The sequence below is a fragment of the Anser cygnoides genome, chromosome Z (assembly GCF_040182565.1).
Source record: "Anser cygnoides isolate HZ-2024a breed goose chromosome Z, Taihu_goose_T2T_genome, whole genome shotgun sequence".
Lineage (NCBI taxonomy): Eukaryota > Metazoa > Chordata > Aves > Anseriformes > Anatidae > Anser > Anser cygnoides.
Window position 1 is genome coordinate 70,459,822 of NC_089912.1, and position 16,137 is coordinate 70,475,958.

Consider the following 16,137-nt stretch of genomic DNA (forward strand, 5'->3'; position numbering starts at 1 on the left):
AGAAATTACACAAAAATTCTGTAGGGCATATATGAGTGTACATGATTCTGCAGCAGCATATAGCTGGATGGTATGTTTTATTCACTTCAAGTCTTTTATAACTTCATTTTCCATCTATGTAATTATTAATAATTTAATTAAAATAACAGGGAAGATGTAACAGACCGGTTAGAAACATTACAATTAAAATAACAAAATTGTTATATAAACAAAGTAATAAAATACAGAGTTTATAACCTTAAGCATACATATACTGCAAGTAACAATTCCCATTATTCTAAACAATAATCTTTGTTATTTTAGAGCGTGAGAGTGTGTGTACAACTGTGGTGTAAGATGCCTTTTGAAATTAAGTGGAAATTCATTACATTTTTAGGACCTGGAGAATTAAAATCCAAATGGTTGTGTATGGGTTTAGGAAATAAATTAGATAATGTTTAGTTGCCAAACTGTTAGCTATGAAATTGAGAATACCCTTTGATAGTATGCTTCCTAAAGCTCCTAAAATTGAGTAATGGTAAATAACCTTTCAAAACCTTAATGCATCTAATATGTTGAATCAACTATTTCGCTGGATGCATTGTGATCTCCTCAGGCTCACTGTATTAGAAATTGGCATTTGTGGTTGCTTTTGGTGTGTGGAAAGCTTCCATGCTTCTTGTACTCTGCAGTTGAAAATACACATTAATTCTTGGAAATGATAAACACAGCATTAAGCATTCAGTTTCATCCCTCTCCAACAGCTACACTTCTCTGACTGCAACAGGCCTGTCTGACAGTGACACCCACTAAAATGCATTTCTTAGAGAGTTAACCCTATTATTCAGTAGTCTCCTACTGTCAGAGCGAACTTTATGTGTATACAGAAGGGGAATTCCTATACCTGCGTGCTTTTCACCACAGCCCTTTGAAAGGTGGCCACCAACCTATAAGAAAGGCATCTGGACGAACTGATCCAAACTCTCCAGTATCTACTTACATTACTTAAGCATTGATAGACAGAGGATCTCTGGAGCTTCAAAATCAAAATGTGTTCCTGGAGACATTGTGGGCAGCAGATCATAAGCTTCAGGCACTAGAAGAAAACAGGATTTCTTCCTTGCTTTTAGCTTGGGGAAGTAAACCATCATGTCTCTAAAATCCGTTTTCCATGATGGTAATGGAGTGCAGGCAAAGGTATTTCAGTGAATATGGAAATTCCACAGTTGTAACTTATTTTTATCTTCTCCTTTCTTCTACTAGCATTTCTGTGTTTAGTTGGTTCAACTCCATTCCTGTTTAATTCATAAAATTAAACTTTATTCCAACCTTTTGAATCTGTCATGTGAGTAACACCAGCCTGTGTTCATAAGTACTAATGATGAGTTTAAAGCAATCTGTTCTTTGGATCTTCAGGAAAATTAACAACAACAACAACAAAATCTGAGATAGCTATCTCCTAACAAAAATACTTTTGTATTTCAAGGTTACCTTGTCAACTTCATTTATGCACAATTGCTACTGTGCACTCTTAGTAGTGTGCACTCTTTTTAATAGAAGAGCAAGGAATTCATTGTGAGAAGTGTGTAAATGCAGTGTAAAGCCAAAATCCAGGGACTAGGAGTGTATCAACTAATCTGTGAAAAACTGGAAGTTATTTCACTTTTATAGAATTATGAAGTCAAGTAATTAAAATAAAAGTAACTTTTGTTTAGGTATAAGAATGAATATTTTCTAGCCTTATTTTTCAGAAGTCTTCACATACCTTGGTGGAGGGCAATGAGAGTGGGTCAGAAAATAAGAGGGAAAAGAGTCACATTTTGAGATTTCATATGGCAATGAAACACCTATGAGCATAAAGTAAATCTGCACCTTAGAGATTCCAGGAATACTACAGGTGACAGATAAAGTAAGGTAGCTATTGCCTTGAGCACGTTACAGGGCAATCGGCATGTTTTGACAAATAAATACCCTGAATGTAAGAAGCAAGCCCACAGGTATAATGTGCCATGGTCAGGGCTTTGTTGTTTTTGTCTTCAATTATTTATCTCAAGCCTCTACTTAGGTTACTGGCTGTCAACCTAAAAATCAACTAGGATTTTCTTTTGTCATATATAACAACAGTATGTGACCATTATTGTTTCCTTGATCTGTTTGTGCAGTACATCAAAGATACATGGCAGTGATGGAATTAGAATTTTGGGGAATTATTAAATAAAATAAAAATAAATAGCCTATTTAAGCGAGATAAGAAAGAAAGTTTCAGTGCAGCGGATGTTCACCCACTGGGAATGTTGATCCAATCTATGTAAATGTATATTTTATAACCATTCTGATTTTACAGCCAAGATTATCCTATATAAAATCTTCCCTGTTGTAAGTACTCCTGGGCTGAAGAGTATTTTAAAGAGCTCTAATGTAATGTAATTCTTTCCTTTCAGGGAATATGGAGCCATTGATGATGTAGATATTGATCTGCATATTGATGTTAGCTTTCTTGATGTAAGTAATCTAATCACAAAATTACATAATGAACATTAATACCCATTTAATTCTGCTACACATCAGGCACTCTAGACAGCTACTGAGACTTTCGTTTTTCGGAGGCTGGATCTTCACAAGTGGCTGTGACGTTAATGATTGCTACCCAGTGGAAAGGTTTCCTTTTCATTTTACAATCATGTTGTTAAGATGTGTTCTAGGCTTTTATTTACTGCTTGTATATTTCCTTTCAAACGTGCTTTGTAAATGGTAAATGTTTTAACTGATGTAAATGAAATACATTTATTTTTTTGCTATCCTAGACATTAGTTAGGTGAAAGCACTTCATAGAGTCCTGGAGAGAAGACGACCTTGCCTAGAGATCTCCTGTGTGCTTCTCAACATCTGCAACTGATTAGGGAGAGGCTTGAGTGGCAAAGGAGACTCATGGCAGGGGTGCTGTCGACTGACAGCATGGCTTGTGTAACTGTTACGCTGTCATTAGCTCCATACTTCCTCACCTCATCTGTGCAGTAACTTCCTGTCCTCTAGATGTAGAATGAAAAGTAGTGCTTTTAGGGGTATCATTAGCTTCTGTACAAATATATCATATTCTCAGGTCAGTACAGCACAGAAGATAGTTTTTCTTGGGCTCTTTGAAAATTAAGAGAACTTGACTATACCTTGAATAATTTTAACCAGTCTTGAGAAGGAGCAAATGTTTCCCTTGCCTTACGTTATGGGTTCAGTGTCCTTTCCATCTTTATTTGCTCCTTTGCTTCTCAGCTTTGAAGCAGTATGTCTTGTTAGATGGAAATGTGTCTGCCTGCACTGTGGATGTAGTGTCATGTAGAAACCTGTGCTCAGTTTAAATGGGCATATTCAAGGACTGGAAACAGCCTAACACTCCTCTTAAGGGCATTAACAGGCAATAGTTTTTCTGAAGTCTCACGTTTAAAGTTGGATTAGATATCCCATGATGGGTAAGTGGATGGGTAGTGTTTATACCAACCGCTAATATAGACTGACAAAATGCAATGATTCTTCATGATATCTAATGGTATCTGTTGTTTTCTTTTTATCTTGAACTAGGAAGAGATTGCTGTGGCTTGGGATGTAATTCGCACAGAGCCCATAGTAGTGCGATTGCACTGTTCGCTTACACAGTACTTAAATGGCCCAGGTTAGTCACCTGTGTATTCTTCATATGCCTTATTTGTTGTCTCAATCTCAGCCATATCCTAAGTGACAGATACTCATTTACTGCTAAATCTTTGACCTCGCATGTACTTAAATCTATTGCTGAGAGCAGTCTTGCTGGTGTGAAATTATTATATGTATTTGCAAGACTAGGCCCTAATAATGGCATGAGTATCTAGTTTAAACTCCTGGAAGCTGAGTTTAGGAATTCGTTTTCTTGATATCCTTTGAAATGCAGCTGTTTCTACTAGGAACCTGCGGGTTTATGAATAAATGTCTACTAACATGATTTCCTGACTTTGGAAATCAGGGATCATCTTCACAGATGCAGATATTACTGATTAGGTGTACATGCACAAATCTATGGAGCACATTAATATACCCTTTTTCATGTACCTTTTGAAGAACCAGACCATGATAATTATGCTGTCAGCTTCTGATTTTTATATGAACATATGAACTCTTGGGGATCTTCAAATTTGAATGAGATTTTTGAATGTTGTGCTGACATCCTACTCTCTGGTTGTTCAGTAAAGCTTCCTTATGACAGTAAAAATATCCCAACTCATGAAGAATCAGCTGAGACAGAAGAGTTGGAAACATTCATATGCAACAGTCAACTTCAGATTTATTTTTACAGAGGAAAGTCAAGAAGTGTGTAACTTGGATCATAACTTGCCTGGATTTGGAGACTTCCAGTGCAAGCTGTCAGTTCAGGCTTGTATCCGTAGGAGAATTCTGCCTCTGGGAATTGAATAGATATTTCCAATCATAATATGTTTAGCAAAATCTGTCCCAATGAGCTATTTTTATAGGATATGTTGTCTGCTGATGCTAACTATCAGTTATATTCTGTTCATTCCAGTGAGCATTTCATTACAACCCCTTACTTTTTGCTTTACTTTGGCCCTTTTGCCTGTATTTTATCGCTTTGATCTTTTCTGTAAATATGCAGATCTTAAAATATGTATTTGGCATAGCAAGTAGCAGTGTTAGTATTCAGAATATTTCTATCAAAATGTAATTTTAAAAAGTGCAGCAAATAAGAGAGATTGAGGCGTGAAGAGCATCATGCAATAAGAAATGATCTAGTGAAATGAGAAGTAACAAGAAGTTATCTTCTGCACTTCTGACAAGGTTAAAACAGGAAGTTTAGTTCTCAGTCCTGCAGCTGACTGATTATGGTGGCACTTGTGTACTGAGGGGCGAGATCAGGGCCAGAGGCAAATGCTTCTCTGTTATGGCTGCTGTTTCAGCCGTGCCCCTTTATTTACCAGAAAAAGCACAATGAAATCCACCATCTTTTGTGTTAATAAGGCTCTTTCTCTGAATACTCCTTTTGCTCCTTGGATATGTTGTTTTGAGATTACCAAGTCATAACTCTATGACACGTATATTTCTCTTTTAATACTTTCTGTTGTCTGATAAAAGAAACAGAAGTTTATTGTGTTCAGTATACTCCAAAGCACAAAGGGGGATATTTTTACCACCTCGCAGCTGTTTACTATCCTGATTTTACATAGTCATTCTTCTAGTTAATTACTTTTTTCATTGTTCTACCTGAGAGCAGTTTCTCCCCCGGGCCCTAGAAACCTATCTTAGGTTAGGATTAATCAGCCTTTGAGGGTACTGGGCTGTCTCCTCTGATTGTAGAGTTTAGACAAGAATTACAGTCTAGACATCAGATTTTAAGAGTGGTGAAACTAAGTGTGGTAATTCTCACTGAAGATAGTCCACACCCCACCAAGCGTCCCAAATTTGAAAATCTAAAGACATTGCTACCCCTAATCAAGTCATTTCTTCCTTTTGAAAAAATCATCAATTTAACTTTAAAAGATGAGGCTATGTTTGAGTAAGAATATTGGGGCAAGCATCTACAGTGTTTTGAACTAAGTGAAATTGGATGGCAAGGTTAGATACACTGCATTTTATTTTTAAAATTAATTTATTAAGGGAAATTAAAAGATAAACTGGCATTCTGGATAAGAGTGATCAGAATAATACAGATTTAAAAATACTGATTTTCTAAGAAGGAACCCCAGATTTTTTGTTTTCATTCATTTTTTATTTTACTATGGTCATTAGTTCCTTATGTAATACAAAGTATATAGTCTCATTTGTGTTTGCAATATGTGTTGGCTGTTTTTCCACCTCAAGGACCTGAGGGTCTCTCAACAAGTGCTGGATTTCTGACACCTGCTTCTTCTATCCAGCAAATGTTATTAAAATATTTTAGTAATACCAGGAGCTAATTTCTAGCCTCCAACCCTTATGTTTTCAATTTTCTGACAGATGAATGTGGATATACCACTGGTAGGATGGGTCTTGAGTAAAATGCAGGGTCACTTGGCCACTGGAATGCATACATCAGGCACTTAAGTGATGAATATTAAGGATCCTCTATAAAAATGCCCATAGAAGGAAAACCCAGATACTAGTTAATTCAGTTCATTCCGCTTTCATTTTCCTCATAGTCATAGGAACTGTAACAGTGTGGAGAAATAATTGATCAGATAAGGGGGTTTTCTCCTCATTTAGATCCAAGATCATGTTAAGTTTCTAAGTTCTTATGAGGAACTTAAATTAGTTTACTTTTATTTAGGAAATTTTAATTCTTAGATACAATAGTCTTCTAAAAAATAAAAGAAATACTCAGGTAAACTACACCTTTATAAAATTCTGAAGATCAGATTAGGTGTGAAAACTCTCATTTTATTGCAGAAAACCTGATATGTTTGATCACAGAATTCACAGAATTGTAAGGGTTGGAAGGGACCTCGAGAGATCATCAGGTCCAATATGATATACTAAAGAAAGTATATCAGATCTTTCAGGGAAAGGGCTTAATTTTGTTTTCAGTTACAAAGGGATAAAAACATTTCCAGTGACAGCAAGTTCACTTTGGACTACAGTAACTGCATCTAACAGTTCATTGAGATTGTCCCATGGCTATTAACAAAAGGTAACAAATAGTGCACTATGACTTCTCAACTGAGAAGATATTCAATACATAAATTTATTTACAGATAAGGCATTTTAATCTGTGTATGTAAAGACTACTTACTTGGAAGAAAAATTAAGAGATTAGATGAGATTACCAGCCCAGATACATTTAATCTGTAGTTAGTAACAAAGCTCTCTAGTAACAAAGATACATTTACATAATTAACATTAGTGGGAAGACATACGTTCTAGGGAATCCAATTTTTAAATAGTTGTTTGTTAAGACGACAAATGATATTGGTTGATACTCTAAAAATGTCCCTTCATTTCTTCATAGACTCAGGTGACATGACTGCTTTCACCATTGCTTCAATGCCATTACTTATACTAAAGGTCCGAATAGAACAGGGTCCTTAAATATAACTTGGATGGTTATGAGTTCTTGATTATTCATTTAAACTCAACAATATCTCCATTTTCCATAGTGCCAACTGTGGATGTATTTCAGATCTCTACTAAGGAAAGATTTGGGCTGGGACATCAGCTGAAAAAGTAAGTCTGGAAAAGTGTAAACCCCTCTTTTTAAGTAAACATTATGTATTTTTTAGTTCCTGGCCCATGTCACAGGTTGTCAGATTGGTTGGATGAAAGTGTTTTGGTTTTATTCAAGTAAAAGTACCATTTTTTCCTCTTTAGGTTAAGTTTTCACAGTTGTTGCAGAGAACCTGTTTTGTGCTGCCTGCCACGGTTTTCTGTCACTTTACTGTCATTTAGAAAATAAGCTACAAAAGTTTGAAAAGACAGTAGCTAAGTGTTTGATTTAATGTTTCTGCTTAGATTATGAGCTCTCTGTAGCAGGAATCTTTCTGAGCATCACGAATACCATAAGGAGGCAATACTTTCATGGTGGCCTCTAAGGTTTACCAAAGTAATCAGGCCACCCAGTTTTGAGGACAAGAAGAAAGAATAGTAGGAAAAAAGCAGCAGTTTCACGTGTTCCTGATACAATTCAATTTAATAGAATTTCGCTGAGTAATCTTTTCTTATGTGCTTGTGTATGTGTAATGAAATGACAGGAATATAGGCTTTAATATTTGATCCGTGAAACAGTAAGACTCCCTTAAGAAAAAAAAAAAAAATTTTGCTGTTTGGTGTTTAAAGAAATGTAGTGCAGCATTTTCATAATCTTGCAAATGAAACAGTTATTAAAATCTCTCTGATACATGACTTTGAAGAAAAAAATCAAAAAGCTCCCCACACATGAAAATTCTTTTAAAACATTTTAGTATGAACACTGTCTCTGATTTGTGCACTGGGTAATTATCAAAGGCTCCCATAGGACATTTTCAAGTAAATTAATCACAGATGAGCAGAAATCAGAATACTCGTGAATCCCATGGCCTGTTGTGGCTGTGAGCACCAGGTTATTCATATTTGAAGATTCACTAAATTTTCAATAATGTCTATACTGACTTCTACTTTGTCTTTAGCTTAGTGCTCATAGACCCTGAATGCTAGACTAGAATCACAGAATAATGTAGCTTGGAAGGGACTGCTGGGGGTCATCTAGTACAACCTCACAGCCCAAGTTACACTAAATTAAAAGTTAAATTAGTTCACTAAGGACCTCAGGCAGTTGAGGTGTGAAAATCTGCAGCCTTTCTTGGTAATCTGTTGTACTTAACCACTCTTCCTGTGGATGTGTTTTCTTTATAGCCTTTGTGTTTCTTAGCTTCCGTTAGTGCAACTTGTGGTCACTGCCTTTTGCTGTGCACATCAGGGAAGTGTCTGGCTCTAGCTTCATTGTAAGCCCCTCTGAGTAGTGTAATACTTGACATGCCTAGATTTATGCCTTTGGAGAATGTGCCCCTACTTGAGCAGTGCGGATGTTGTATCTTGTCTCTGCAGTCACTGGGAGAGAGATACCTAAAGCTGAATGGGATGTCTCTGAATCAGTTTGTCTTTAGATTTCCATGAGAGGCATGTGTCCATTAAGTCTTGTGGTGGTATTTTATGCAGACTTTATTCTCAATAGGAGTTCCATGTGAATTAGTCTTATCTGGGGGCGGGGGGGAAACAAGGATTGTTAAAGAACCGAAGTGCCTAGTCGTTGGTCCACATATATGATAGAGAAACTCTGCCTCTAGGGTGAGGATGTTGCATTATCTAGCCTACATGGTTCACAGGTAAACCCTAATATTTAACTGCATATGACTTGGCTATGATAAGGAAATCTTTTTTCTCTTTCCCAATTTGCAGAATCATGCAAACATTTGTAACACAACAGTGGAAGAACAGCAAAGAGAAATCTAATTGTACGCACAATAAGAAGGTGTCTGACAAAAAGGTGAAATCTCCTCTGCACATCTTTTCTACGTTGCGCAGGTAATAGCAAGGAAAACGAGCTGTTACTGTCGTACCCTGTTCAAAATCCACAGCATACTTCTAAAGGTGAAATGTTGACTTTTCTCCACAGAGGAGTGCTCTGTTTCTATCTTACCTCATGTGTTTCCAGTCATTTCCTTGCATGACTTCAAAGGCAAACTGGGTACTACTGCAGTTTCTAAGACTATTTGAAGGCAGAATATTTCAATGCCCTGCCCTCTGAAACAGCCATGATTCATCTATAACTGGAAATAATTAATTTTATATTACTTAACTTGGTTATATTTATATATTTACTAGCTTTGTAGCATTTGACTGCTACTTTGAAGAGTAAGAACATATATATGTAATTTTGTGGTTGTCCAGCTGTTCTTTCCACAACTGTGTGTATTATTTTTTTTTTCATCTAGAACGGTCTTTAATGAAAGACTGATTTTAAGAGCTGTTGAGCACCCACTCCTCTCCACTGTTTGAGTAAATGAGTGTTCACCATTTCTGAAATGTAGGCACAGAATTTCAAAAAACAAAGGCATTAAAAACATATGAAAATAGTTTGTGAATAGTTCAGTGGAATTCATTATGTTACCCATACTCTTAAGGGCTTGTAAAACGAGGCTATGATTTTACCCCTTTCAGGAATATGACTATTTACTCTAGCATGTTTGCCTGCTTACAAAGGGTTGACAAATCACCCCTTCTGTGAGTTTGTATTGAGTGCTTCTTTGAACATTTCTTCTTCTTGACGAATTTTGCAATTCTAATTTCCACGTATTTAGAAAAATAGAGAGGGTTAGTACAGAAATCACTCATATTTGATGAAGGGAGGAATGTCAAAGATGACTGAAGATCTGTCTTCTCAAATGTAGAAGAGGAAGATGGTGTTATAAGTAGAGTAGGCTTACTCATTGCCTACCATGCCACACAATTGCCCAGTGCTTGCTGAAACGTGGGGTTTGGTTTTATTCAGAAAGGGCAGACAAAAGACAGCCCAATCCTTTTCCTGTTGATTTGCTCGCTGGTACTACAGTTCCAGAGATCACTTAGTCCAAATGTGGGAGCTTCTCTCCCTCCATAGAGCGCCATTCGTACTTTCTGTCTGCCTGAGGGTGGTAATGAGCTAACTGCAACTGTGAGTCAGCCTCCATATGCATTTTCTACTGTCATCACTTGGTAGCAGGGTGGGGAAAGCTGCCAGCCTCTTCCCTTGGGGTTTCATGTCTTTTTTTGTTTGATCAATGTCAAAAAATACTACAAAGATTGGGGTTGCTTATAAACCATAGAAAAATGATTTGGCATACCTGACGCTGGTTCTTGCTTTGCAAGGACAGTTGAATGTGAACATTATAGAAATGTAAGAGATCAAGTGTGTATTGTTTTGTAAAAAAAAAAAAAATAATGTCTTTTTTTCTTTTATTTTTGTATTCAAAATATGAGCCCCATCATTCTCATTTCCAGTGTTAAAGCGCTAGAATGTGTTTAAAACAGGACAGAAGAGCATCAAGTGGTCTTCCACAAAGCATCCAGATTACTGTGAGGTTTTTAAAAAAGTTAATTTCAGAAGAATTAAATTTGATTTACTGCCTGCAAGTTTAATTGCTCATTATATCTTCCATAGCATCATAGAAATTGTTATTCCATGCCCAAAAGACAATAATCTGAATGGGATCATGCCATGATGGAAAGACACATTTTGATAAGATAAATGCATTATAAACTTGTGTGAAATACACACTTTCCATTTCAAAAATATTTTCCAGAATGAATAGTTTGTTTAAAGATATAGGGACCTGTACCAACAGCTATAAGTATATAGCCCTAACTTCTACTTAAATAGTCATCTCGTCAATCAGTGAGAGTTTGTGTATATATAGGACTAAGAAGGTATTGGGAAATTGGTCCTACATACAGTTGTTCTTTCTTTTTTTATTAATATTATTTTTATGTTGGGCTCTGTTTGCCACTAGTTAAATACACGAAGACAGGCAGCACTTAAAAATTTGTACGTATATCTGGACTTGCTTGTTTCATGCACATTTTTGATTATTCTCCAATTATGTCTTCCTCTTCTTTATTTTTAAGGTCGCCAAGTTATCCTCCACCTGGCTGTGGTAAAAATAAATCAAAACTGAAGTCAGAACAGGATGGCATCTCCAAAACTCACAAGCTGCTGAGGAGGACTTGCTCTAGCACAGTTAAGGCGGAGGATGTGTGTGCCACAAAATCTCACAGAACCTTTGGCCGCTCGTTGTCTAGTGACCCTAGGGCTGAACAGACAATGGCTATTAAATCGCACAAACTGTTGAACCGTTCTTGCTCTGCAGCTGTCAAGCAGGAAGAGTGCATCGCTTTAAAGCCCCATAAGTTATTAAGTAGGTCATGTTCTGGGGATCCTCGATGTGAGCACAACAGCACCTTGAAGCCCCATAAACTTTTAAGTAGGTCTTACTCTAGTAATCTTAGAATGGAAGAATTGGATGGATTGAAGAATCAGAAGTTACTCAGCAAGACCTACTCCAATGCCCCTAAATCATCCAAAATGGAGCCTTTCAAGGAGTCCAACATAGCAGAGGGCAGGAGGCTCTCTCTTACCTCAGGGCTTATTGGTATCTTAACACCATCTTCATCATCACCTTCACAAGCTGCTGTGCGTAGTGTTTCTTTTTTTATTCTGCTTATTTTCCCCTCATTATTTTCCAAACATGTTGTTATGCTTATTATGCAAAAGTATTAATATTCAGGGGATATGTTAGAGGATATTTTGGAAGTTTTTAAAATTAACTGAAGAACAGTGGAGTCGGCTTTTTAAGGTGGATTTAAAGTATGCATACACATTTATGTCATAAAACCAGAATCTGCCTAGGTGAAGACAGCGTTCACAACTCACCTTGAATACAACTCACTGTACAGTTGCTGGCCACAGGAAAAGTTCAATCACACACATCCTTCCCTACCTCCTTTCTTGCTGCAGGAAGAAGAGACAGTGTGAGCTTCTGTGCTGCAAAATTGGCATGGTCACAGAGGTCTTTACTAATTTCCCTGTTTGCTTCATGGGGGAATCAGCCATCCTTTGGCTCATTAAGGTGCCAAGTCACCTCTCCTTCTGGTCTTTTCATCTGTAATTAACATCATACTGGAAGAAATGCAGTCATGGTTCAGCTCACCTCTTGCACATTTGTGCTTTGTGAAAAGTTTAGCCTTCAAATGTATTGGTGGCAGCTGGAGGTCAGAGAAGGAGTTAGGCCCACACTGCCCACCATTCTTTCCCCAGAGATATGACTGATTGAGAAAACAAAGGGTAGCACATATTGTTATTTTAAGACATCGAGCTCACACTTAATTCTTCTGCTTCTGCCTGTGGAGCCAATCTGATTCTTATTCAAAACAAGGGCTGATTAAAATAAATGTCAGCCTAGAGGGAGTTCTGTACCTTACCGACTCCTATAACAAAAGTACTTTCTAATTTATGCTGTTTTACATTGAAAGAAAAAGGCAGGAGGAACCTGAGTGGGATCTGAGCACAGAGACCTGTTAGCATGGTGCTCACAGAGGCGAGATTTTAATAGATATAAAAGAAAGATTTTCAACACTTTTGTGAATTACATTAGTCATTCAAGCCTAAGCACATAGCCCATATTTAGATAGACAATATGCAGTTAAAATTTAATGAAAGTTACCAAATGCCAGTTCATCAGAGTGGAGTGAAGGTGTGGGTGTTTCCATTTGATATTAAAGTTTTGGGGATGTTAGAATATAAAACCCTATCAGATTTTACAAAAGCTAAAAATCCATCCCACATTCAGCAAATAAGTAAAAGGATTGATTATTTGTAATGGTTTGTGCAAATTAGACATATTTTTAAATGCAAATATTGTTTAATTAATATATTTACATACAAACATTACAAACGTTTTGCCATTTCCTTATAATTAGTCTACCAAAACTGAAGTTGCCTCAACTTCTTTCCTTGCAGCAAAATTATGGTGCAAAATGCATTCCAGTACGAGACCGTGGCTTTCTTGTGCAGGTAGGATGTCATATCTTACCCATTTTTGAAACGTTCTGGAGCACAAGCTGACTGTTAATTATTTTTAAGCAGATGTCGTTATTCTCATTTTCATTGTTCTCAGACTATTGAATTTGCTGAGCAGCGGATACCAGTATTGAATGAATACTGTGTTGTTTGTGATGAACCCCATGTGTTCCAGAATGGCCCTATGCTGAGGGTAAGTTGTATGCTTGCTGGGATAAACAATGCGTTTTCTAATGCCTTATGTAGCAGTGGACCATACAAAGTTGTTAAACTATTGAATTATTTCAGATCTGTTTCATCCTATTGTTCATTTAAGATGCAAAAATGTAATGCATATTAACTAGATTTTACTCTAAATTTGAAAAAAAAACCAAACACGTTGCAAGTGAGGGAAATGAAAAGTAGGCTTGTATAGTAATCATAGAAATTTAAAAGAATTATATATTTCACTGACAGCTATTATGCTAGAGTAGCCATAATCAGATAAGCTACAGGAAGTGCACTGGGATGTTTTCATGGTCCTCTGGCACCCTTATAAAAGCTCAGGGTCATGTCAGTCCTTGAGCTTCTATCTGAGCTGTATTCAGATGATACACTGGTGATAATGCTACAAGGTCTTGAAGTGCTTCTGGCCCTTATTTGCTCATGGATTTCTGGAAAGAAACATTCTCTATAATGTGATAAAAAGCCATGAGGAGACGTTCTTTGAATTGTCTGATCTAGCAGTGACCCAGGCAGTGGAGCCTGGAGGCCAGGAGCACTGTGGTGGTATGCCCACAGTCTGGCCAGTTTCACAGGTTTTCCTTTCTTCCAGTCCCATATGAATGAGAACCAGGAATTTTACATGCTAAATGATGCATCCTCTCATGCCGTTTGGGAGTGCATGCAGTAAACAAGAATAAGATTCATCCTTAAAGACACACTTTGTCTCAAGCTACTGGATCAGTGCAGTATTGTGAAAGAGGAGGATAAAATATAGGAGGATAAAATTTCTTAATTTTAGGACTGACCTTGCAGTTCAGAATCCTTCTCATTTCATCTATTATGAGTTCTATGGAATCCTGTGTAATCTAAAAAGACACTAAAGCCATGGAAAATTGTATTTAATATCAGTGTGTGAATGGTCCAACACCTCGTTACAGTTTTTCAGTGTGGCCAACAACTGCATATGAGTTGAAGCAGGCATCATCTATGATAGTCCCATGGAACTAAATTCAGAAAGGTTACTGCTTACACAGAAGTCATGTCAGAGTTATTCCCTGTGACTCTCAGTGGCACCATGGTCAGGCATTCTGACTGCAAGCAGGGTATGCACATATGCTGCTAATAGGATTTGCAAAAGCATCTACGTATTGGGTTTACTCTGATTTAAGCCATAGGTAAACCTGTGTACTTTTTGAATATGGTATCAGGTGTCTATTTGTCCCCTCAAGCTCATATCTGCCTTTTAAAAACATGGCTTTCTGTCAGATCTGTCAGCAACAAAACCCTGAATAGAAGCCTGTGGAAAAGGCACCAATTCCTGCTCTTTCATCTTTGAATGTACTACATGTGCTGTCTGTGACAGAATGAGATAAGACAAAGTGAGTTATATGTAAAGTTTGGGTAATATAATTATTTAAATCACCAGGTTTTGTCTGTTGTCCATAGAACAAATCAAACTGCAGGATTTCTTCCTGTTCACACAACCATTGAACTATTAAAAAGAAACAAAATTGAAAGTTACCTGCTCTAAAATAAAAAACAAAAAATAAAAATCATCTTGCTTTCCCACCTTAGAGATCAAAATCCCTCAGAATGACTTTTCTCTCAGACATCTCTCAGTATAAAGAAAGGGCATTTTCGCCATTCTTTTGAGTTTGTCAGTGCTTCAAAAGAAAGTTAAAAATATATTTGCCATTAAACACCTATTCCTCAGTGTCTTTGAAAGCAGCATAATCTAACAAGCTTTGCAAAAATGCAAATGTGTCCTTGCATAACCTGGAGAGATGGAGATAGCAGGAAGAAATCTAGCATGCTCTGTGTATGCTTGAATGACTCAATAAGCAATATAGAGTCTCCATTAATGATTCTGCAGTGCTGTAGAAAGTGAGAAGGGAAGGATCTTAGTTTGAACGTAGCTTGAGTTTGCCAAAGGATCTTAGGGAAATTTATGCTTCATTCTTCTGAAAGCTCTGATAGATCCAGCTTATAGTAGTCAATTGTAGGGTTTATTTACCTGCTTCATCTGCACATACATATGCATATGTAACTCTGTGTGTGTTTATATAAATATATACAAAGGAAGCAAAGAATGACCCAACTGAAAGAATACATTTAATACTGCTGCAACAGCAGATCCCAGAAATACAGTACTTTATTAAGTAGAATGGAGAGGACTGTCATTAAAGGTAAAGCTACATGGGATCTAGCTTTAGGTCACTTCATGGATCCCATATGTAGTATCCCTAGCCTTCATAAAGATGTTGTGAGTCCTTGTGGTTTTGATACCACAGTAAGTTAATCAGCTGTCATAATAATCAGTGGCTTTTATTTTTAGATTCTGTGTGTTGATCCCATCTTCTACAGATAACCATGTCTCAAAACCATTACTTAGTCTCTCTCTATAGTTGGTTGTATAGAAAAAGATGCCACAGATTAAATAGTCCTAGATGGATCACCATTCTCTTTCTATAGTTCCTCCACACAGATCAAGGTGGGGTCATGTCTGGGTGTATGTATTTTTAATGATGAGTTTCACTTCTGTGACATGGATCTTTTTTTCAGTGACAAGGCATTATGAATTTTAAAAAGGTTAGCAAAGTTATTGCTTGAGAATTTCTGTTTAAATGTATTTGATTTTTATTTTTTTTTGTCAGTCTAGCTTGGTTTTCTATTATTTAGTGGAGTTTTATGCAGTTTCAAAAAAGACATACTAATTGCCCAGAGAGATTGTGGTGTCTCCTTCTCTGGAGATATTCAGAACCCACCTGGATGCCATCCTGCACAATGTGCAATCTAGGTGATCCTGCTTGGCAGGGGGATTGGACTAGATGGACTAGGCTGGACTTCCAACCTCAGCCATTTTGTGATTCTGTGATTCTGTGATGCCAGTAAAGAGTTTGATTTTGCAGTCCTCT

At 36.9% G+C, this 16,137-nt stretch overlaps 1 protein-coding gene across 4 annotated transcripts in view; it reads left to right on the forward strand.

Annotated features, from left to right (window-relative positions):
* Nucleotides 1–16,137, forward strand: part of PARP8 (poly(ADP-ribose) polymerase family member 8) — a 111,916-nt gene that overhangs the window by 67,677 nt on the left and 28,102 nt on the right. For all 4 annotated transcript variants that reach the window (XM_048051035.2, XM_066989080.1, XM_066989081.1 and 1 more), the window contains 7 exons: nucleotides 2,421–2,481; nucleotides 3,553–3,643; nucleotides 7,089–7,155; nucleotides 8,863–8,988; nucleotides 11,068–11,632; nucleotides 12,959–13,012; nucleotides 13,116–13,211. In XM_048051035.2, the coding sequence (XP_047906992.1) occupies nucleotides 2,421–2,481; nucleotides 3,553–3,643; nucleotides 7,089–7,155; nucleotides 8,863–8,988; nucleotides 11,068–11,632; nucleotides 12,959–13,012; nucleotides 13,116–13,211 (1,060 nt within the window). The remainder of the gene's footprint in view (nucleotides 1–2,420; nucleotides 2,482–3,552; nucleotides 3,644–7,088; nucleotides 7,156–8,862; nucleotides 8,989–11,067; nucleotides 11,633–12,958; nucleotides 13,013–13,115; nucleotides 13,212–16,137) is intronic.